This window comes from Gobio gobio, assembly GCF_949357685.1.
Source record: "Gobio gobio genome assembly, chromosome: 14".
In the NCBI taxonomy this organism is placed as follows: Eukaryota; Metazoa; Chordata; class Actinopteri; order Cypriniformes; family Gobionidae; genus Gobio; species Gobio gobio.
In genome coordinates this window covers 17630271-17652937 of record NC_137107.1, presented here as the reverse complement: position 1 = coordinate 17652937, position 22667 = coordinate 17630271, and the positions used below count along the sequence as shown (strand labels likewise).

General features: G+C 39.1%; 1 protein-coding gene across 1 annotated transcript in view; it reads right to left on the bottom strand.

Moving 5' to 3' along the window:
- The window catches only part of sgcd (sarcoglycan, delta (dystrophin-associated glycoprotein)), a 161886-nt gene that overhangs the window by 19375 nt on the left and 119844 nt on the right, over positions 1-22667 (bottom strand). Inside the window, exon 6 of the mRNA XM_079835355.1 lies at positions 13442-13514. Coding sequence (XP_079691481.1) covers positions 13442-13514 — 73 coding nt within the window. The remainder of the gene's footprint in view (positions 1-13441; positions 13515-22667) is intronic.

The window sequence follows — 22667 nt, the reverse complement described above, 5'->3', positions numbered from 1 at the left end:
GGAAAAAGCTGAAGTGTAGTCTGAGGCATAATAAAAGCTCTGCGAAATCCAGGCGTCATCAAGCTACGTCTTCGTTTTGATTAAACGACCACGATTAAATATTGTGGCTTTAAGGAGCTATTTGTTGGTGCATTAAGCTTGATTTAGTGATGTTTAATAATATTTCTGACCACATGAAATGTATCTTTTCATAGAAGTCTATGACAAATTTAGATATCTAAAGCATTGGTTATAATTACCAGTTAGCATTCCCATTCAACTCAAACTCTCGACTTTACCTTCATAATTTCTTATGTTCATAGTTTCTGTTCATGTCCATGTTGTAATCTGCCATGTGTCAGATGAATTTAGGGGAGAGCGGGGCACAACCTAACGCTTTTTGACTGTCTGAGTTTGTGTAAATCCACTTGGGGTTCAGAGTATGTATTTTTTCCCATATTAATTTCCCATATGTCTAGTACAATTATGTGGTTTTGTTTCATTTATACAGTGTATACTTTTTTCTTGATTTACCCCGAAAGAATGGAAGTGAAATGTGACAACATGCCCCATAGGTTGGGTACATTGTAACATGTGAGGGGCACATTGTAACATGACCAAATGACAGCTTAAAATGTTACCTGATATAATCAAAAAATTATTCAAGACAAACTAAAATATTTTGTCAATAAAATCCAATTATTCACTTTTTAAAATAAAATAATGGAATTTGTTAATCATTTAAAATATATATATTTTTGAGTTTGACCAAAAACACAGCTAAATAGCTATACAGTATAGTTAAAAATATAAAAATAATGAATCATTTCTGAACATTGACTCTCAGTCATTATTCACCCTTTTCTCATGGTTTCTCAAAATAATTCATAAAAGTATAGAATATAATAGCATATTTCTAATAGGGACTCATTGTAACGCAGCATTACAACGCACCCCATCTGCACAACTGGGATTTAAACCCAGCTCGTGTCTTTTGCTGGTGAGATCAGCATTAAAGAAATCTCTCATCTGTTAAATAACAGATATAAGATCACAATAATAACAAATTTTTTCTTCTTTTAAATAAACACAAAAAACAGAGATGAGAAATAAACTTAAGTAAAAAAAAAAACTTTTGCTATGGTTAAATAAATGTTCAGTAATATCTTCCAAATACTTTTTTTTTTGCGCAATATTTTCTCTAAATAATGTTGATATGGCAGCTAGTAAATACACTAAATTTCGTCATCCTGGCATTTGTGGAACGTTTTAAACCATGCGTGTTACAACTAACCCTGCGTTACATTGTGCCCCGCACTCCCCTCCGGAAAACACTACAGTTTTTGACTGGATGCACTGCTTGGCGTAAACAGCACAATATGTTACATGTTTTATATCCTAAAAATACACACTTTCATTGTTAGTTGCGTTTTATAGCATTCTGGCATTTGAATTACATTTAGCCTGCTTACGGCTAATGACAACATTGCTTTTTCTGCATTTTAGACATAGTGTGCTTCTGTCAGTCCTGTACGAACCAGCAAACCTCAAACAAAACACAAAACAACAATGCAGACAGGTGAAACCAGTGCCTCCATCAGTTTGTAGCCATGTATTTTGCTTTTTAAAGCCTTAAACTCTCACTGAGGACTATTTCAAGCTTGCTGTAACAATTTTCCAGCCCGCCATTGGCTAAGCTGATTATTCGCAGTACGTTTATTCAACAGTAATGAAAGGACCCAAGGGTGACTGTGACCCTGCGCACGGTGCACAGCATCCACCCAATTACTCCCATAAATACAGGCCGCAATGGGGTTGAGCGACACAGTTCTGGGCTCTTTTCAACTCGGATTGGAGCGTTGACCAATGGGTCACGAGCAGCGAGCTCGCCTCCATGACCAAGCGCATAGCTTTCAGTAATTACTGCTGCCTCCATGAGCTGCGAAAGTAGAACGGACATGGCTGTTGAACAGAAAAGATAAGAGATACCACAGAAGCGCTCTTGTTATATTACATGCTCACTATAAAATGTATTTTATGGCCTATTGTTTCACTGTATGCCTCTTCCTCCATCTATTCTCACTGCCTTCCCAACTTTTATGGACTGCAAATTTTCCACAGAGGTTCAGTCAGTCTGTACCTGCCACAGTCCAATGTCTCAAAAGTTTAATTATTTCTCAGTCTTGCATAATGGGAAAGGAATCGAATAATAAAATGTTAAATCCGTATCGACAACATAGTATTACAAGGACAAAAACGTTTTGTGCCGAAAGCCACACAATTCCAAATTGCTACCTGCCAAGCCTTTCAGTCTAATGAAAAATGGAGTGAATTTTACTTCAGCCCGGATGGAGAGCATGTCATGCAAAACAATAAAACAAAGGGTCAAAATTTCATTTAATATTCAGTTATGAAAGACTATATGAAAATCTGAAAAAAATAGATCAAGACTCGAGGATTAAAATCACGACACTTGAGTACAATACTAGCAGATGCGTTTTCAACTTTTCATGATTCAAAACATTTTTTATGTTATATCTATTAGGTAATATGGACATTTTATGTATACTATTCCAAAAAAAATTGCTTAAAAATACACACCTGACTGTGAATGGAATATTTCACTCATTCAGGTTATCATCATCAGTGTTGGGGTAGTTACTCAAAAAAAGTAATTAGTTACTAGTTACTAGTTACATCTGTAAAATGTAATGAGATTACTTTACTAGTTACTGTATTTGAAAAGTAACTTCACTACTTATTACTTTACTTTCCCATTTCTTAATTTACCGTTTAGATATATGGACAAACATCATATGGCTCTATGGCATTGTTTCCCCAAACAAACAAAAATGACTACTGTCAAATAAAGATAAAGAAAATAATAAGAACAAATAATTTAAATACAAGCAGCAGCACAAATAAATACTATTGAGCAAAGAGACTAATAAAATAAACAATGCTTTTCAGGTTTTTCAGGTACGTCTAACATTAGTTTTCAGGTACAGAAATCAAATGTAAAATAACATTGCATATTTGACTGTATAAATTAAAGATTAATCCTATTAAATTTACAAAATCTATTCAATCAAGAGCAGTGAGTGATGCCCTTGTCTTTTGTTGTTTGACATTAAACAGACAGCAGTAAAGGCTACTGCCCCTTTAAGACCTAATGCTCGGATATGCGTCGTTTTAAGGTATATACAGACTTTGTCTGTTAGGATACTCATCAAGATGGGCATGTTGACATATTTTTTGTGTGAGTTTGTCCGTTCAAGAGCAAAACTTGAAAGAGAACTCAATATTTGCGCACTGTGAGACGTGTGCACGCTTTCGGATGAGCAGAGACAAAATCTTCTCACAGCGCGCGCGACTTCTCATTTGTGATGATGGCGAAAATGACTGGTCATATTCGAACATACTGCAGCACTCGCATGCATTGAACAAAGTTTACAAAGAGAGAAACACTGCTCTATGGCAACGGTGCACGCAGCACTTAAACATATCAGATCTTTACACACAGGCAAACACGGCTTGAGTAACACAGGAAAGCGCGTTCCTATAGTCTAGTAAAGTAGTGTAGTTACCAATATTTTTAGTGAAATGCGTTTTACTTCGTTACCCAAAAAAGTAATATCATTACTGTAATCTGTTATTTTGTATCTCGTTACCCCCAACACTGATCATCATCATCTTCATCATATCATCATCTTTTACTTCTGAATGCTTTCCCTCAAAGGTAGATGATAATAAATCAAGAAATGATACACTTTAGGAAAATGATTATTAAAGCTTTGAACAGACATTACAAAAAGGGATTTTTAGAAATCTGTTATCCCCCATTATGCTTGCGGGCAGAGGTGTCAAGTAACGAAGTAGGCTACAAATACTTTGTTACCTTAAGTAGAAATTTTGGGTATCTATACTTTACTGGAGTAATTATTTTTCAGCCAACTTTTTACTTCTACAGCGTAGGGGGAGAAGGGAACATCGATACATCACTTCACAGGAAGTGGAGAGTGAAAAACACCCAACTGTCATTGCGCATCGGGCGCGTCGCATCTCCTGTCTGAACGGAGCAGAGCCGTCGAAAGAGTTTTAAACAGCTCTGCGATGGAGGAGTTTATAGCATTTGAATATTCAGTTATTATACAAACTAGGCTATTTATGAATGGTTAAGGCAATTTGCATATTATATTTTATGAAGATGTAAACAAATTAAAAGTGTTGAGAAGCAGCTGAAGGCTGTTTTTTTTTTAAAATATTTTACTTTATTTACCTCAGGAATGTTTACTATGTAGCTGCGCTTATTTGGGAAAGAAAGAGATGAGACCACTACAAAGACCACTGGTTAAGAATAGCCTACATGTATACATAGGCCTAGTTAACCAAATCAAAATTTATTTTCATATTGAATGACAGGTGCAGCTTCAAATGTGTTCATAGTCAATACAAATTGTATGTAAACTAATAAAACTAATATTCTGATTATATGTTTTAGATACATACTGTGTGTTTTGTAAATGTATATACGTATTATATGGTTTTACATTTGAGAGTAAAGTAAATTACAATATTAATTTATGTTATATCATATCATCAGGGAGTAGGGAGCAGTGAACAGTGCGTAGGGACCCTGTTGAATGGAATGCACCCATACTATTCCCACACCCTATTGGTTTGTATGCGATCCATTGCACCTGCACATGACACAAATCACACACAGGGTTGCCAGATTGGGCGGCTTCCCGTGGACAAGCATGCACTTTCAGCCAATCAGCGATCAGCAGGCAGACGTGCTCATTCATGACTAACAGCCAGGTTTTTAGCGTGATGACTCGTAGCTGTATATTCAAGTGATCGCTATGCTAAAGTGGCATACGTATACAGTATGTTGTATCTACAGTAAAGAGTGGGAGTGTGATCCAAGTCTCAAACGTGGATTACACCAGTGACTCGAAGACTCCTTATAAATATAACCATGACTCCTCTCCATCATCATATACACACTCAGGACATCTGCACCTAGCCACCCCAACAGCTGCTGAAAGAGGTTTGAATCAAAGATTAATCAGTTTTGACTGTGCTAAGTGCGTGTTCTATGTACTATGTATTAAAAGACTGTAGTTTTGTCAGAGCAAAGCGCAACACAAAGCTAAGCGCATTGTTGTTATTTTTGGTAGGCAGATTATCGTACAGTATCAAAGAATGACATTTTGGCAGTGGTGTGTGCATTAACGTGTGTGGAATGCTGCTAATTACATTGCTTTTTCCGATCTCTTATATTGGGCACTTTTTGCACTTAAATTTGCTTATTCTTACTGTTGACATTGAAAATGATGCAAGTGTTTTTCTGAGGGATTGGCGTTTTGACAGTTTCCACCTGGACATATTTTGATACGTTTTCCTGGGAAATTGATTTTATTATTGTTTTATTTATTATTATGTTTTAAGGAGATAAAATGGTACTTATCAACCTTGATTGGTATGGCAATAAAATAACATCACATTATTTTTGCAGTTAAAATTTTGGGCGTTTTTTTCTTGGAGTGGGCGGGTTTTGGGGAGCTTTTGGACTGGAAATCGTCGACCCAATCTGGCAACACTGATCACACATGTACATTTACATTCCAATAAAGGTTATTGATAACATGCCTCTGAAGTTTGACTTTTTGCATCATTACAATACTTATATGCAACTAGTCATCATATCTTCCGCTCTCTGGAACACATGTTTAATGCTCAGTAGTACACATGGTTCTTTAATGTATTTGCATTTCGTGTTTTCGTGTTTTCTATCTTGTGAGTCAGTGTTTTTGTACGTCCTCGTCGCGTCTATCTGTTCTTAAATGTGCATACAGTCGGGAGTTTCTGCTTAACACCGGCAGAGCCACATCTTTAGAGATAAACCTCACGCACGCCGAAGCTCGGCCTTCAACATCCCCGACCCCCAGTACTGCATCTGGCCCACAGCGGAGGCACCAAACGCGGCGTGAGATTAAGCAGAAGGGGGGTAAGCGTGAGGGTATCCGGCTAGGCTAGCCAGCTTTCCCCACAATAAACTGGATTACATTCGATTACTGCTGTTGTGTCTTTGTTTGCGCTGTGTAAGTTACTCAATGCGCGTCACTGACGCTTTTCATATGATTGGAACATATCTAGAAATAATGCTTTAATCAAACTTACTAACTCGTTCATCTCGCTGTAATGGTACATTGCATGTGTTACAAAGTTGGTAGAATAATGATGAAGACGGACTCGGCGTGACTGGGACTCGTGTTTATTCAGAACTCTCAGATACAAACACAATAAACTCGTGCTGACAGACAGCGCTCTCATAACTCAGTAGTTACTATAAATAACTTTGTTAGCAATCGCTCGGTCTCCGTGATGTCCGGTTCGCGAACGAATCATTCTTTTGAATCGGTTCTTTTTAGTGAACCGAACCAGTTCACCAAATCGGACTGAATCGTTCTAAACGGTTCGCGTCTTGAGTCAGCGCTGATCCATAATTTACTAAAGTTACTAACTCTCTGACATGAGTGACAGCCCCTCCGACTAGAAATAAACTAATAACCTGAAGTATATTCTAGTAACTACAACAGTTCACCCTGAACTGAGACATGCTGAGAGAACTGATGAGAAGTGAACTCAGGTCCGTCTCTCTGGCAGCAGCTCGTGCGTCGTAGACCTCGTTAAACCACGCCCCCTCCGCTCATTTCAAATGCAAAGATGTCAGCCAATCACAACAGTGGGCGTTTTTACTGAAGTCTCACAGCAGACACGCCTCTTGAAACAGGGCAGTCAGCCACAGGGCAAACAGCAGTATAGACAAAATGCCTTTTATTTCTAAATTATGACATTTTATGATGTAAAAATCATACTAACAATATAAGTACACCTCAGGAAACACTATAAAATAATAGAAAAATGCCATGCCATGGAACCTTTAAGCTTTTGTCCTTAATATTTTTTTTCCTTTCCATACATTACTTTTTGAAACCAGTACTTTTACACTTTTACTTGAGATACTTCAACTTCTACAGAAGTCTTTTTAAACCCTAATACTTCTACCTTAGTAATTAATGCGAATACTTTTGACACCTCTGGTTGTGGTTGAAACATTATATTAATTATATTATATTATATTATATTATATTATATTATATTATATTATATTATATTATATTATATTATATTATATTATATTATATTATATTATATTATATTATATTATATTATATTATAATATATTATATTAATTATATTATATTATATTATTAATTACAATAAATACAAGCCTAAATTAAATATGTTATTCATATAAAGGGATTTATATTATATTATATTATATTATATTATATTATATTATATTATATTATATTATATTATATTATATTATATTATATTATATTATATTATATTATATTATATTACAATAAATAAAAGCCTAAATTAAATCTTTTCATCAGGTCACATTTTGAGTTTGTTTTTTGATCTGTTTCTCTGTTCTGTTCATGTTTGAGTTCTTTGTTCATCCTCTAGTATGTTAAATAGTTCAGTTCTCTCCCTGTTTGATTTTGTTGGTTCAGTTCAGGTGTGTTTCATTATCTCAAGTGTGAATGCAGTATGTTTTTCCTCGTTGATTCTCCTGTTTATTGTTTGGATTATTCTATTAAAATTATACTGAAGATATCTCCTTCGTCGTGCACTTTAGTACTGCACCCCATTCGTGACAGAAAGCTAGATCGAAACTGAAGATGGATCTACCAGCAGTCTAATTGTGATGCCTTCGCTGCTTATATTCTACCTGACCAGCTTGAATAAGGAATTGAAGGCATGCCTATCTGCTGTGGGACCTCGGGGGAGTTTTTCTCCGAATCCACTCCAGAGAGTGAAGTCCCTGAATCCTCTCCAGAGAGTGAAGTCCCCGAATCCACTCCAGAGAGTGAAGTCCCCGAATCCACTCCAGAGAGTGAAGTCCCAAATCCACTCCAGAGAGTGAAGTCCCCGAATCCACTCCAGAGAGTGAAGTCCCCGAATCCACTCCAGAAAGTGAAGTCCCGAATCCACTCTAGAGAGTGAAGTCCCCGAATCCACTCCAGAGAGTGAAGTTCTGAATCCACTCCAGAGAGTGAAGTCCCCGAATCCACTCCAGAGAGTGAAGTCCCTGAATCCACTCCAGAGAGTGAAGTCCCGAATCCACTCCAGAGAGTGAAGTCCTGAATCTGCTCCAGAGAGTGAAGTCCCCGAGTCTGCTCCAGAGAGTGAAGTCCCCGAATCCACTCCAGAGAGTGAAGTCCCAAATCCACTCCAGAGAGTGAAGTCCCCGAATCCACTCCAGAGAGTGAAGTCCCGAAACCACTCCAGAGAGTGAAGTCCCCGAATCCACTCCAGAGAGTGAAGTCCCCGAGTCTGCTCCAGAGAGTGAAGTCCCCGAATCCACTCCAGAGAGTGAAGTCCCAAATCCACTCCAGAGAGTGAAGTCCCCGAATCCACTCCAGAAAGTGAAGTCCCGAATCCACTCTAGAGAGTGAAGTCCCCGAATCCACTCCAGAGAGTGAAGTTCTGAATCCACTCCAGAGAGTGAAGTCCCCGAATCCACTCCAGAGAGTGAAGTCCCTGAATCCACTCCAGAGAGTGAAGTCCCGAATCCACTCCAGAGAGTGAAGTCCTGAATCTGCTCCAGAGAGTGAAGTCTCCGAGTCTGCTCCAGAGAGTGAAGTCCCCGAGTCCGCTTCAGAGAGTGAAGTCCCCGAGTCTGCTCTAGAGAGTGAAGTCCCCGAGTCCGCTCCAGAGAGTGACGTCCTCAAGTCCGCTCCAGAGAGTGAAGTCCCAAATCCACTCCAGAGAGTGAAGTCCCGTATCCACTCCAGAGAGTGAAGTCCCCGAATCCACTCCAGAGAGTGAAGTTCTGAATCCACTCCAGAGAGTGAAGTCCCGAATCCACTCCAGAGAGTGAAGTCCTGAATCTGCTCCAGAGAGTAAAGTCCCCGAGTCCGCTTCAGAGAGTGAAGTCCCCGAGTCCGCTCCAGAGAGTGAAGTCCCCGAGTCCGCTCCAGAGAGTGACGTCCTCAAGTCCGCTCCAGAGAGTGAAGTCCCCGAGTCCGCTCCAGAGAGGGAAGTCCCCGAGTCTGCTCCAGAGAGTGAAGTCCCCGAGTCCGCTCCAGAGAGTGACGTCCTCAAGTCCACTCCAGAGAGTAAAGTCCCCGAGTCCACTCCAGAGAGTGAAGTCCCCGAGTCCGCTCCAGAGAGTGAAGTCCCCGAATCCGCTCCAGAGAGTGAAGTCCCCGAATCCGCTCCAGAGAGCGAAGTCCCCGAATACGTCCCAGAGAGTGAAGTCCCCGAATCCACTCCAGAGAGTGAAGTCCCCGAATCCGCTCCAAAGGGTAAAGTCCTCGAGTCTGCTCCAGAGAGAGAAGTCTCAGAGTCCGTTCCAGAGAGTGAAGTCCCCGAATCCACTCCAGGGAGTGAAGTCCCCGAGTCCATTCCAGAGAGTGAAGTCCCCGAATCCACTCCAGGGAGTGAAGTCCCCGAGTCCATTCCAGAGAGTGAAGTCCCCGAATCCGCTCCAGAGAGTGAAGTCCCCAAATCCGCTCCAAAGGGTGAAGTCCCTGAATCCGCTCCAGAAAGTGAAGTCCCAGAATCCGCTCCAGTGAGAGAAATTCCAGAATCCGCTCCAGAGAGTGAAGTCCCAGAATCCACTCCAGTGAGAGAAATTCCAGAATCCGCTCCAGAGAGTGAAGTCCCAGAATCCGCTCCAGTGAGAGAAATTCCAGAATCCGCTCCAGTGAGAGAAATCCTAGAATCCGCTCTAGTGAGTGAAATTCCAGAGCCTACCCTTCCCTTCTGCCCTGGTGGGATCGAAGAAGTGGTCGTAATCATTTATGTGGCTGCTGTCATGTGTGTTTGGGCCACACACACAGCCACTCCAGCCCCTCACTAGAGTCCAGTGATGGCTCCAGCCCCAGAGCCTGTTTCAGAGTCCGCTCCTGCCCAGGAACCCCGCTCCAGTTCATAAACCCATAGCTCCTCCATAGCTGATCTGTTTCTCTGTTTTGTTCATGTTTGAGTTATTTGTTCATCCTCTAGTCTGTTAATTAGTTCAATTCCCTCCTTCTTTGTTTCTATGGTTTCTAATAATGTTGGTTCAGTTCAGGTGTGTTTCAATCTCATCAGCTACTCTGTTTGCCCTCAGTTTCTGTCTGTTCTTTGTCTAGCTTTGTTTAACATCAAGTGTGAATGTAGTATGTTTCTTATAGTTGATTCTCCTGTTTATTGTTTGGAATATTCTATTCTATTTGTTGTGTCAGTAACATTTTCTCCGGAACTAGTTAAACACAGTCCTTTTTACAGGTATTCAGGGAGATTTCACCCCTCATATTGATTGATGGCTGTCAATGTGTTGTCCTTGTTCATCACAGAAAGCTTGATAAGCCACGACACCTGTCTGTGCTTGTGGCTTTACTTCTGCTTGCTCCGTCAGCAGAACAGACAGGAATGGGCCAGTAATGTGTTTGTGTGTGCGCGGGCCGTTCTGGAGGAGCACGTCTCCCCACAGGCCATTTATTGCTCATTATTTCCTGCTAAATGTGCATTCCCTGCCATATCTGACCCAGTTGCCAATGCTCTACCGTTCATGTTCGCCTTCTGCTTGGGGTATTGGCATTGCGCTTCACGTGTTTGTTTTAGTTAATGAGAATCTACTTTAATTAGATTTTGATGAGCATCCAGGCATCGATCAGGACAGGAAAGCGCGTCCGTCCAAGAGAGGAGGTGCCAGCGACACGCACATTGATCTTCCTTTGTCTGCATGTATACAACATTACTTGGATCGAGCCCTGGTCTTAATGAGTAGCTTCACCACGGGTAAACTGTACTTTATAGCGCCAGCACTTTCTCCAAAGAGGTCTCAGATACTACGTAGAGACCAGGGACATATTTTGTTGTGACATTTGGATGCGACAAAGGCAGAAAAAAACACTTAAATTGTCCATAATTGCTCAAAGCTTTCACAGCAAAGAGCAAGAGCGATTATCCCCTCAAGAACTCTCATAATGCGCTGCGTGATCTTTGGAAGCGGCGTGTTGGAGGAGGTTGGAATTTTATCCGAACCTTTATTACACGACAATGACATCAGTCTAATGTATAACTCTTATCATCTCCCACCATAACGCTGACCAATAATAACCATGGAACAATGTATATGATTGAATTCCACAAGCCTGCAATAATAGGGAACATTTGTCTGAATTTAGACAGCCTTCAATAGCTTAGAAAAGAACATAAACTCTATTTGAAAGCAATTGTAAACCATTAAAATCACAGAGCACTGACATCCTGTTTGTTTTATGAGTACCTTAGACGAGATAGTATTGAAATATCATGACAACTGTCTGTGCCAAACATCCATTTGGGTGGGGTGTTTCTTAAATAAGAAGTGCAGGATAGGTTTCTGAATTTCCTTGCAAATGTCTTTACAACCGTTAGTGATGCATTTAAAAGGCGGTAATCTGAAGTGTGCCCAACCTTCCTCTCTGCTGTCGGAAACAGCTTACAGAGGTGCTCTATAATCTGCTGTCAGCCAGACGCATACGGTAAAAACCTAAATTTAGGGATAAGTGGAATTTGCACAAATGTCATGCTTTATTTCCCTCCTTTGTAACTTTCAACAGAGACATGTGTAGTGCTGGCTAGAAAATAATCATTTTTGCCTGCAATCTTTGATCATTACGCTCTGTGTGGGAAATTGCAATCGACGTGCAATCATCTCCCTATGCAGCTTGGTAGCACGGCTCTGAATGTGGCGTCTTCTGCAGCTGTACTTTGGTGAAGGGCTTGCTGTTAATGATTTGGATAATGCTAGCAGATGCAGATCTATAAACAGCTTATTTCAAAAGAAAAAAAAAGCTGCTTTAGTGAGAAATCTAAAGTGTTCTTAAATGGTTCATAATTTTGAAATGTGATATTTAAACTTCCATCAGTGTCATAGCTTTAGATTCAAGCACTAACACACACAAACACAGCAAAATAGCATTTTGATTTTGGTAATCAGTAGGTTTTTTTTTCTCTGTAAAGAAAGAAAAAATAAATATTTAAACTAAGGATGTGCTATCAATCCCATGTTGGTTATATACTAATATTAGACTTTTTTAATACTCTCAGCCGATATTGTTTGGAATGAATATGTAAAAATGTCCCCTATTTTTTATTTAGAAAAATAAATACATGTATTTATTTAGAATATCTTTGCTGTCATCTAATGCTCACTTAAAGTAAATTGTTAAAAAATACCAACAATCGGATAAACTTACTTAATTCTCTTCTAACATTTTAAATTATTGATTTCAGGTTTTATTGTTAATTTAGACTAAATGGCATATATCAGCTAATTATTATTTATCAGCCATAACATGAAAGTAATTATCAACTTATCATAATTTTAACATTCTTTAAACAAGATAAATTAACTTGAGAAACAAAATTGTGTAAGATATGAAGATTTTTTTCTCCCCCCACCAAATGTCACCAAATTTGTGTAACTTTGTACTTTCTAAACTGTCTATATAAAAATAAACTAAATAAAAAAGATGTAATGATCTCATGTAAATTAAAGGACTAGTTAACCCAAAAATTAGGTCATCATTTACTCACTGGTGTCGTATGGATTACTGTTATGATGGGTGAATGTGCTTTTTGGAGCTTCAAAAACTTGTACACTATTCAATGCCATTATAAAGCTTGGAAGAGCCAGGATATTTAATTATGGGATACTTTTCATTTTTGGGTGAACTATAGACCCTTTTCACATTTCGGGGTTTCTCAGAGTGGAAGTCGTCATAGTTGTGTCAACTTTTATAGCTGTGAATGAGAGAATACTTACATATATTTTTTTGTGTCCCCGTTTGTTCAAATAGCAAAAGAAAAACTACACAATAGTGATTTCACAACTTTCAAAAAGAGGGAAAATATAGAGTGAGATTGATAACGGCAGTCAAAATAAACAAGAAATATGTTCATTTTTACCGTCACTCCCATAGACACTGTATTAGAAACACCCTCACAGCAGCGGTAACTTGTTTTAATTTGTAATTTGATGCAAAAGTAATATAATACAAAGTATAAGTGTTATAAATGTACATACATTAAAAAAAAAAGCACATTAAAACGCGTCATCACAGTCTGTGAAAAGGGTCTATTCATTTAATCTTGTTTTACTGTAAAACAAGACTAATTAAATTTCTAAATAAATTTTTTTTTGTTAGTTTTTGTAGTTTTTTTTATATTTCTTTGGCTATCATGTATGACTCTTTAAAGTTTATGATAAAACTGGAACAAATTGGAAAGGAATGTGGTCAATAAACCTTATAGTCGTGCAGTTAGAGAAAATGAAAACACCTTGGAACACCTAATCAGAATTCAGAAATCAATAACGCCATCATATGTTTTTAAACTGTCTTACCGTAACTCTTTGAATGGCTCGGCCCTCACGTGCGGGGTCTCCACTGAGTTGCTGAACACTGCACCCTCTGCTCCTGCAAACACAATCCGACATGTACAATCTCAGTCATGCTCTGAACGAAGCAGCGGTCCACATGCTAAAATCAATGGACATAATCTGTGAAGCTCCTGTATTGATCCATACAGTCTGGCTGTGTCCCTGCAGATGTGACCTAAAGTTGAGTCACCAAAACCTTTCCACTAGGCTTTGCTGAAGCAACTGAAGCCGTTACGTCACGGGTTACAGCCTCAGATCCGATCAATAGGCTTCGGTAAGGACTGTGGAGGTGCTTCTTGGAATGCTAATGCTAATTTGGATTCCTGTTGTAAACTACACCTAGAGCTCAATGCAAGTGCCGCAACATGAAGTGTGAATTTCCTCTTGTATACTCTAAAGGACGATCTGACTGAAACCTGACTGAAACTTTTTAACACCAAAAGGACCATGACTAACAGAATAGCATGACTTGGGTGCTTTAGGAGTGTATGTACAGATCAGATGTTTCCTGTGGAGATGCTCTCAAATTACAGTGCATCCTGGGAGGCTGAATTGTTCATAAAAAAGGGCTACAAGGCCTATCTCTTGGGGGGAGTGCTACCATTTGGCTTAATGGCTGCTCCGGGAGGTATAAGATCTATTGCCCACATGTAGGTTGTTAGAGCAACTGTGGATGGATTTGTACCAAAACATCAGGAGGGGGCAAAACAGGGTTCTCTGCTGGTGTTTTATTCCAATAAGATGACTGTTTCATCTTAGTACAGAGCACCGCAGGGGACAGATTTAGAGTCACAAATATGATTTCGCTAATTAAACGAATTCAAACATCAGAGGACAAACATCAGAGCATCTGTTCAGACCCCAGTACAATCGCAAGGAAATCAATAGTTATTACAATAGTTATTACAACATCACTGCGAAAAACATTTGTAAGGATGAAAACCAACAAAGACTTTTGTTTTCTAGTTTTTAGTTTCTAATTTTCATTTGGAATTCCTAAAGGCACAAGAGGTGCTGATAGTGATCAAGGCCTGTGCCAATATGTGTGTACATCGGGGGTCTGCTAATTGTTTGGTGGGAGAGCTGTAATCTGCTGATTGTTCAATTTTAATGTCTCACATTTGAGTTTCAGTCACATGGTCAAGGAAGGGATGAAAGAATATTGTAACTGTTGCTCTGGCTCTTCTTCTATCTATCTATCTATCTATCTATCTATCTATCTATCTATCTATCTATCTATCTATCTATCTATCTATCTATCTATCTATCTATCTATCAGGCAACACTTTGGGTACAATTAATTATGTTTTATTTCATACAGAATTTTTTTTAACCAATTGAAGTCTAACACCAAAAACTGTTAGTAAAACTTCTCAGTTATAAACTATACTAACTAGTCTTGATTCAGTATTAACATAGAAGTGCTACCTTTTGCAATATAACAATGTCACACTAGCAACACTCTCCCATATATTTTGTTATTATAACTGCGCTTATTTTTGTTCTTGGTATAAGGAGCAGTGGGTGGTAATAGACAAGAAATGTACAGTTTTATATCATCTTGCTGATAACGTTTGTTTAGTCATTCATCCTGCAGCCCAAACCAATGCAGTGAAACCACCCTTAAATTCTTAGGCAGCATTTTTGTATTGTTTTCAAGTTCACATTAGAGCAAAATTGTATGAAATAAAAGTCTAGAGAGCTGCCTTGCCTTACTAACTATTTCTTTCATATGCATATGTAAAATAACATGATCATCATCATCAAACATCATATAAATCAAAACTGCCTAATTTTACTAAATTAGTAGAAGTGTTGATGGACTCAGTATACTCCATCTGTGTTTGTAACAGATGTGTTTGATTCTTTCTAAATCGTTTAATACTGTTTATGCATCAGTGAATCAAGCCAGTGACTAAACGATCAATATTGTTTCTCTTAGTAGCATGAAACAAATCTGTTATTTAAATTGTGATTAAACTACAGAGAGCGATCAAATAACACTCTCTGTATAATGCTTGGAGCTGTCAATCACACATGCACACTTACCCAAACTGCCTTTATAATGAATGACGTTGTTATGCTGCACAACGAGGCTCTTACTGTATTCATGTCGATATTGTGTTTGCTGTTAGTTGTGGTGGAAGCATTTTGTGAGAGAAAATGCGTTGCATTTTCACACAACCAACAGACTGTCTGTCTACTCAATGCTCATCACTGCAGCTTTTCATGTGATGGGAAAAGATCTAAAAATAATGCTAATCTCGACAGCAGTAATGGTAAAAAAAATAAAATAAAAACGTAGTAAGAGTATTCGAGAGGGGTTCCACATGTGTTACAAAGTTCATAGAATAAGGAGGAAGAAGACAGGGTTGGGGTGACTGGGACTTTATTCAGAATTCTCAGATACAAACATAATAAACTTGCGCTCACAGCGCTCTCAACAACTCAGTACAATATAACTTTCTCAGCAATCTTTCTCCTGCTCTCCGTCTCTCTGGTCTACGAGTGCCCAGTCCGTCTCTCTCTGGCAGTGCTTGCAGACCTCTCTAAACCACACCCCCTCTGCCACAAAATCTAATACTCATTTCAAATCCAAAGATGTCAGCCAATCACAAAAGTGGGCATTTTCACTGAAGTCTCACAGAAGATACGCCCCTTTAAACAGAGCATTCAAGCCAGAGGGTTAAAATCAGGATAGAAAAAATGCCTTTTATTTCTAAATTATGACATTTTATGATGTAAAAATCATACTAACAAAATAAGTACACCTCAGGAAACATAAAATAATAAAAAAAAAATCCATGTCATGGGACCTTTAAGTGTTGAAAAAAAAGGAATGCATGAAACTAGAATAAAACGTTTTTGTTGTTGTTGTTTTTTAAGAGCAGAGGGTCTGCTCTTTCTTTTGATATATTGCATGTTCAGATATTCATACAATCAAATATTCTATGGGCCATTACATTTTTGTGAAAATGATCAAAAATCATGGCGGTGGCTGGCAACTTTTTTTTTTTTTTTTTACGCTGGCAGTGAAAGAGTTAAAAAACAGTAAAAACAGAAACATTGTGAAATTTATTTTAAGATTTAATTTATTCCTGTGATGGCAAAGCACATTTTCAGCAGCCATTATTCCAGTCTTTAGTGTCACATGATCCTGCAGAAATCATAAAAAATGTGATTTGCTGTTCAGAAAACAATTATCAATGTTGAAGACAACTGTGCTGCCTAATACATTTTCAGGAATCTTTAATGAATGAAAGTTTCAAAAGAACAACACTGCTTTGAAATATGAATCATTTTGCAACATTACAAATGTTTTTAGTGTTACTTTTGATAAATTGAGTGTGTTCCTGCTGAATAAATGCATTAATTTCTTTGAAAAAAAGTGTTAATTAGTGTTACTACTGCTGAATCTATGGACAAGCTCTTAGAGAAACAATGTTTATTCGTCTAATAATGAAAAGTTTGGTAGAATTCAAAGTAAATGAGGTGTGTGAAGAACTATATCTCTTAAAAGGTAAATATATACATCAACATGCCATGTGCCTGTGATAACATCGCTTTTGGAGTAATAGAGGAAGCAGGACAGGCTACATATGAGATCAGATAAACATCTCTCCCGTGGCACACTGGGTGGGCTTGTTCATGGAGAATAGCTGGAGGCAGGCCACGGCAGATTCCCTCAAGGTCAGGAATCACTACAAGGCATAGCAACAAAGCGACCATACCTAAAGGCCTTGGGATTTTGTAGAAAATGAAAAACAAGTTTATCATCTATACTGTATGAAAATTATACTCTTCTTCACATCGAAATGCCCACTCCTCTCCAACAATAACATAGATTATGGTGGTAGTTTTAGAAGAAAACACTTCGAGATGACAGATATATGGGGTAAGTCATACACAGAAATAAAGAAAATAAGACTAATATTTAATGCCCCCCTGGACGTTTTCATGGCTTTTTTTTTGCCAGGGTACCAGAAAACAACAGATCACTACAGAGTGATATAAAACAAATACAAAATCACTGAATTCCTAAGTATTCACCCCCCTTTAATATGACATCATATTATAGATGCCAAATTTTCAGAAGTCATAAATGTTAAACAAGATGTTTAAATGGACTGTACTATAAATCTGGAGAGTCCAATTCCTGTTGAGTCAGTATTATGGCTTAACTTATATCAGGAAAATAAGATAGCTCCAAGTTAGAAATTGAAAAGCTCAAAGCATGGATAATAAATAAATACAAGCAGATTTCCAAGGCAGGAAGTGATCTCAGCTAAAGGAGAATAGAGAGGCTGTGCATATAACAACTGCTGTCTGGGAGACTATGAAGCCAGCTGGACGAAGGGTTAATCTGGAAAGACCAAAATCAAGCTTTTGGCCATCAGACGAAATGGCATGCTTGGCCAGACAGACACTTCTTATCAGAAACTCAGCATCCCTGTAGTGAAGCATGATGGTGGCAGCATTCTGCTATGGAGATGCTTCTCTGTAACTTGGGAGAAGATTTATTTTCTGGCAAGATTTAGTCTTCTGACGGGACATGATTGCTTTATATGATGAACAGATATAATTAGGCCTTTATTCACATGTAAACATTCATCAACTCATATACAGAGCATCAAATAATGGAAAACGAAAGCTCCACTGTACTTGATGCACAAGAACAAACCTCATTGGTTATCACATTTCAGCTTCCTTTTCCGCAAATCTATTTAGTTCAGTTTAATTGCTCTATTCATTTGCAATACTTCTCAACAACATTTTGTTGCCCATATTGTGAACAGAATTATATTTTCTTAACTTCCTGAACTGCACAAACTTCATGCACTTTGTTTTTTTGTTGTTTTTACAAAAGTGCTATATAGTGAAAATAATCATACAAGCAAAAGGAGTGCAAAACATGCTGGTATGTGTCTGCATTTATGGATCCAGTGCTGTATTGCACCGATGGCTCTAACATCTGCTTCACTGTTTAACTTTTTTTCACACTCCTTGAGTGAGGCAGAGCAAATTAACAAATATTCTGAGGCGATGCTTCCCACGACATACTTCACTGGTTTGTGGTAAAAGCGCTGCTGTTCAAAAGATGCTAATTATTGCCTTTGCAGTGTGTTGCAAGTTGTTAGCTTGTATTTATAACACTTTTACAGAGCTCAAGGTCTCTTCACAGCAAAGGTCATACTGTCACTACATTATAAAATGCATTGCAAACACAAACCAGTACAAGAGCACACAACATCATACATGTCTTAAAGATGCAAAACATACTGCTGCAGTTTTAGAATTAAATGACCATGCAGATTTACCCTTTAAAGGTGAAGTGTGTAATTTCTGTGCCAGTAGCACAGCCATGGCTAACTTAGGCTCTTTATTTTATTTCCTACTCCAGATCAGCTGGACCACCTGGGAATGGAGTCCTCATTCTTCCAGGAGTGTGAGCTCTCGTGTGAGCGCGTCGGCCGCATGATTGAGCTCGCTCATAATATAAATGGCACTGAGCGACCTTGTGGTTGATGTACACCATAGTCGCAGAGTTGCGTGTCCAGACCTATACGTGCTTGTCCTGCAGCACCGGTCAAAACCGGCATAGGGCCAGCAGTACTGCTAGCAACTCGAGGCAGTTGATATGCCACTGCAGTCAAGGTCCTGTCCAGGAGCCTGAAACTAGCGATTCCGCCAGGTGGTGGCACTTTGCGGGCATAAATGCACTGCAATTGTATGCTCCACCTGAGGAATATTCGGTACATTTTGGCTGCCCCACCATAGAGGGTAATGAGAGTGGACGAAGCAGCGAAGTGGCTTTGGCCAGTAAATGGTGCCTTATATAACCTTGTGACCTCCTCATGCACCTCCGGGAAGAAAGGTACCAAGGGCAGGACGATGTTGTGAGGCATGCCCTGCGTTGAGAAATCGATCGTCCAACTGCGAGCATTCAGGGCAGGGTGAAGGGTTCCACTCAAGCCCAACACTTGCAGCGGCCCGGGAAAGCATGACCGTCAACTCTGGGTCCAACTTAAACTGCATCAATCTCCTGGAGGGGTGTAGCGCTGCAGAGTCTTCATCCCCGGAGGACTCAAGCCCACCCTCTGATGCAATGATTGACATCTGATCCTCCGCAGGAGCTCCAAATGAGACACTGAATCCCTCATGAGAAGGACCCGCAGACTCATCAGGAAGCTCCACAGCCTCACAGATGTGTGAGGAGTGGGAGGCCCGTGGGGACTGCCCCAGTGGGAGAGCTTCCACTACAATCCTCAGATCACCCTGCTAATTATCCAAAGTGGCTCTCTGCGGTGCAGAGAAATCAGAAAGGTGAATAAAGGAGGGGAATCCACCTTTTTCAAGGTTCTCGAGTCTCGATCACAACATGGTGGTCATGTTCCCAAAGTGAGAAGATGAACCATCAACAAACACTACCTCAGCAGTGATCGTGGCTGTCAGATAGGGCCAGGAAGCAACTGCATCCAGAAACACACGGGTGGAATGCCATCTTGAAAAAGACACAATGTCACCCATGTTTTGCTCTTTTGTGTTGAAGCAGCCAGGGGTGAAATCGCTGCACTTATCTGTGAACTGGTGGGGTGAAACATCGCTGAATGCGCCTTTTCTCCAACCGAAGAACGAAGGTGAATGGCGAAGGTGAATGGCAGAGCGAGTAAAGTCAACCGATTGGCTCCGAAGCAAAAAGCTGAATGAGTCAGTTACCAGGCAGCTTATATATACCCGTATGTCCAGGGGAGTAGCTAATTATGCAAATATTACTCGCCAATCTTCATTTCCCTGTTTTCTTACTACCTGAAGGTAACTGGACTCCCAATTGAGACCCCATACGTGAGTATAAACATAACGTAGACCGTGACTGACTGAAAGGAAACTAGTAGTATGTATAGTTATAATGAAGTATGCTTTAGCAACCTAATAAAGAAGAAAAACAATACTTACAATGGGAGCTCGTAAATACTACAAATGAACATTTCTGTAAGGGTTTTAAAAACAAATACTTGACTAGAATATTTCGGAACTTTCCACTGCAATAAATATATATGGAAGTACCATGGCCTAGATATTCTTTTCACAAGCCTAATGAAATCTGTGTGCATAATATATACAAGTACATTTAATGGATAAGGAAAGAATATGAAAAATCCCAGGAGTATTTTTTTACATTTACTGTTCATTAGCATCCTGTTTTCTCTGCTCCATTAGGGTTACATTATTCTCCGACTGTCTGTAGCCAAATTAGCTGCAAACTCCAACAACATCAGCTCGATAAACCACCTGTGGAGGTATTGATATATCATTTTTTCAATCCCCCACCTCATTAAAGCCAACGCTTTCAATGACTTGCACAAACCCTAGATAATCACTGGCTAATTCTTCCAAACAAACCTGCAGCTGCAGTTCCCTGCTGACACCCTGCAAAATAAACTTCATAAACAGATTGAGGGTGTAATCGATAAAGCCATTCGAGTTTCGCTTTAACTTCCACATACCGTCCCCATCTCAAATGATTTTATCATTGTGTTTCGATTTCATTGGCCGTGACTCTCCTCTTCCCTCAGTGTCACATCTGATCAATCCTGGAGTTATGGGCCAGTGCTCAAGTGTTCTGGGCACTCATAAAGATTCACTTAATGGATTTGTCCATTGGTACAGGAACCACAATAGAATCTGACCCGTGCGCCGAAAGGTGCTCCCTCTGAAAAGATGCTTTGTTTACTTATGAACCTGTCAGTTGTGGCACCGCGTAAAATGCTTTGGAGTGTGTCCGATCAAAGACAATCTCTCCGCTGAGCGACTGGTGCCTGACAAGTTGGCAAACTTTCAAAATACACTGTCAAATCATTGTTTTATTCAGAATTTTTTTTCCAGTAGTAGTATCCAAACATGCTTGAAACAAGATTACTTCAGAGGCAACCCTTGTAAAAAAAAAAAAAAAGAAGAAGTAGGCTACATTTTAGTATATTTATTACAGAAATAATATACTTAAGAATATTGAAACTGAATGTAATGTTTGCAGACACTTAATTGCATGTTATTTACAAATAAATTATTCTATAATAGCTTAAGTAGGACTTTTTTAATGTGTAATTGTATAATTACTTATGTTGTCTTTGAAATATGATTAAAGTTTACTGCCAAACATATTGACAAGCATTTATGATTAAACTAAATGTAATTTCTGTTGAAACATGTATGTCATGTATTTAAATATATTTCTAATTGTTTATAATGATTAAGTTGCACTTTAGCATTTAAAATATACTGTATATTAACTTTAAATTAAATATCAAATAACTCTACAGCAGTGGCGGCTAGTCAATAGAGGGCGCTGGGGTGCCGCCCCCATCAAAATTCCAGAAATATACATGTATACAAAAATGATATAAAAGTGAAATAAAAATAAAATAGTTTACTCATACGATGTGCTGGTTAGTAAGAGCCTCAGCATTTAATAAAAACTGGCTTAATATGTTCTTCAATATGTTTCATGCGGTTTCATGCGTGAGGGACGCCGGACAAATGGATGTCTATCTGAGTCTAAAAATATACGGGCAGCATGTGACCTGAAGCTGGTCTCTAATTGGTTCTTAAAGATCCTCCTCCGGACGCAGGTCGTTGCGTCCCTGGCGAATCAGAATTGGATGCGTGTTATTTTATCCAATCTGATTGGTTCTCGTCACCTGTCATTCAACTTTACGCTCTTGGCCGTTAAAGCGAAAGTGCACGGGCGACAGTCACTCCGACTCTGCCAAAACCTTATTAGGATGATCAGTTTCGTAGAGATGGCAGCAGTCAGGGGAACAGTCACCAAATTCTTTCACAAGGCGTTCGTTGGAAGATCCCGAACCGGACCAACGCGATTTACAAATCCATCAGCCGGCCAGTGACAGAGGACGCAGCTGCACTCGGAGCTTCACGTGCTTGTTATGAGAAACGGAGGTGGCTGGCTGGATGTGTTGTTAGCAATGCCCTTTATTGCTTTCCCTGTCTTTTATTTCTAAGTGTCGGTACTGAAGTTTTGTGGACAACAACGGGGGTAAGTGACCTCAAATATCAGATGACTGACTTTAATCAGAGTCATTGAGAAATTTGCTGGCCAGAAAGAAAGGAGAGCAAAATGTATGTTCAAGTAGTCAACATGCTTTTTTATTCTTTTGTTTTTCCTTTCCTCATT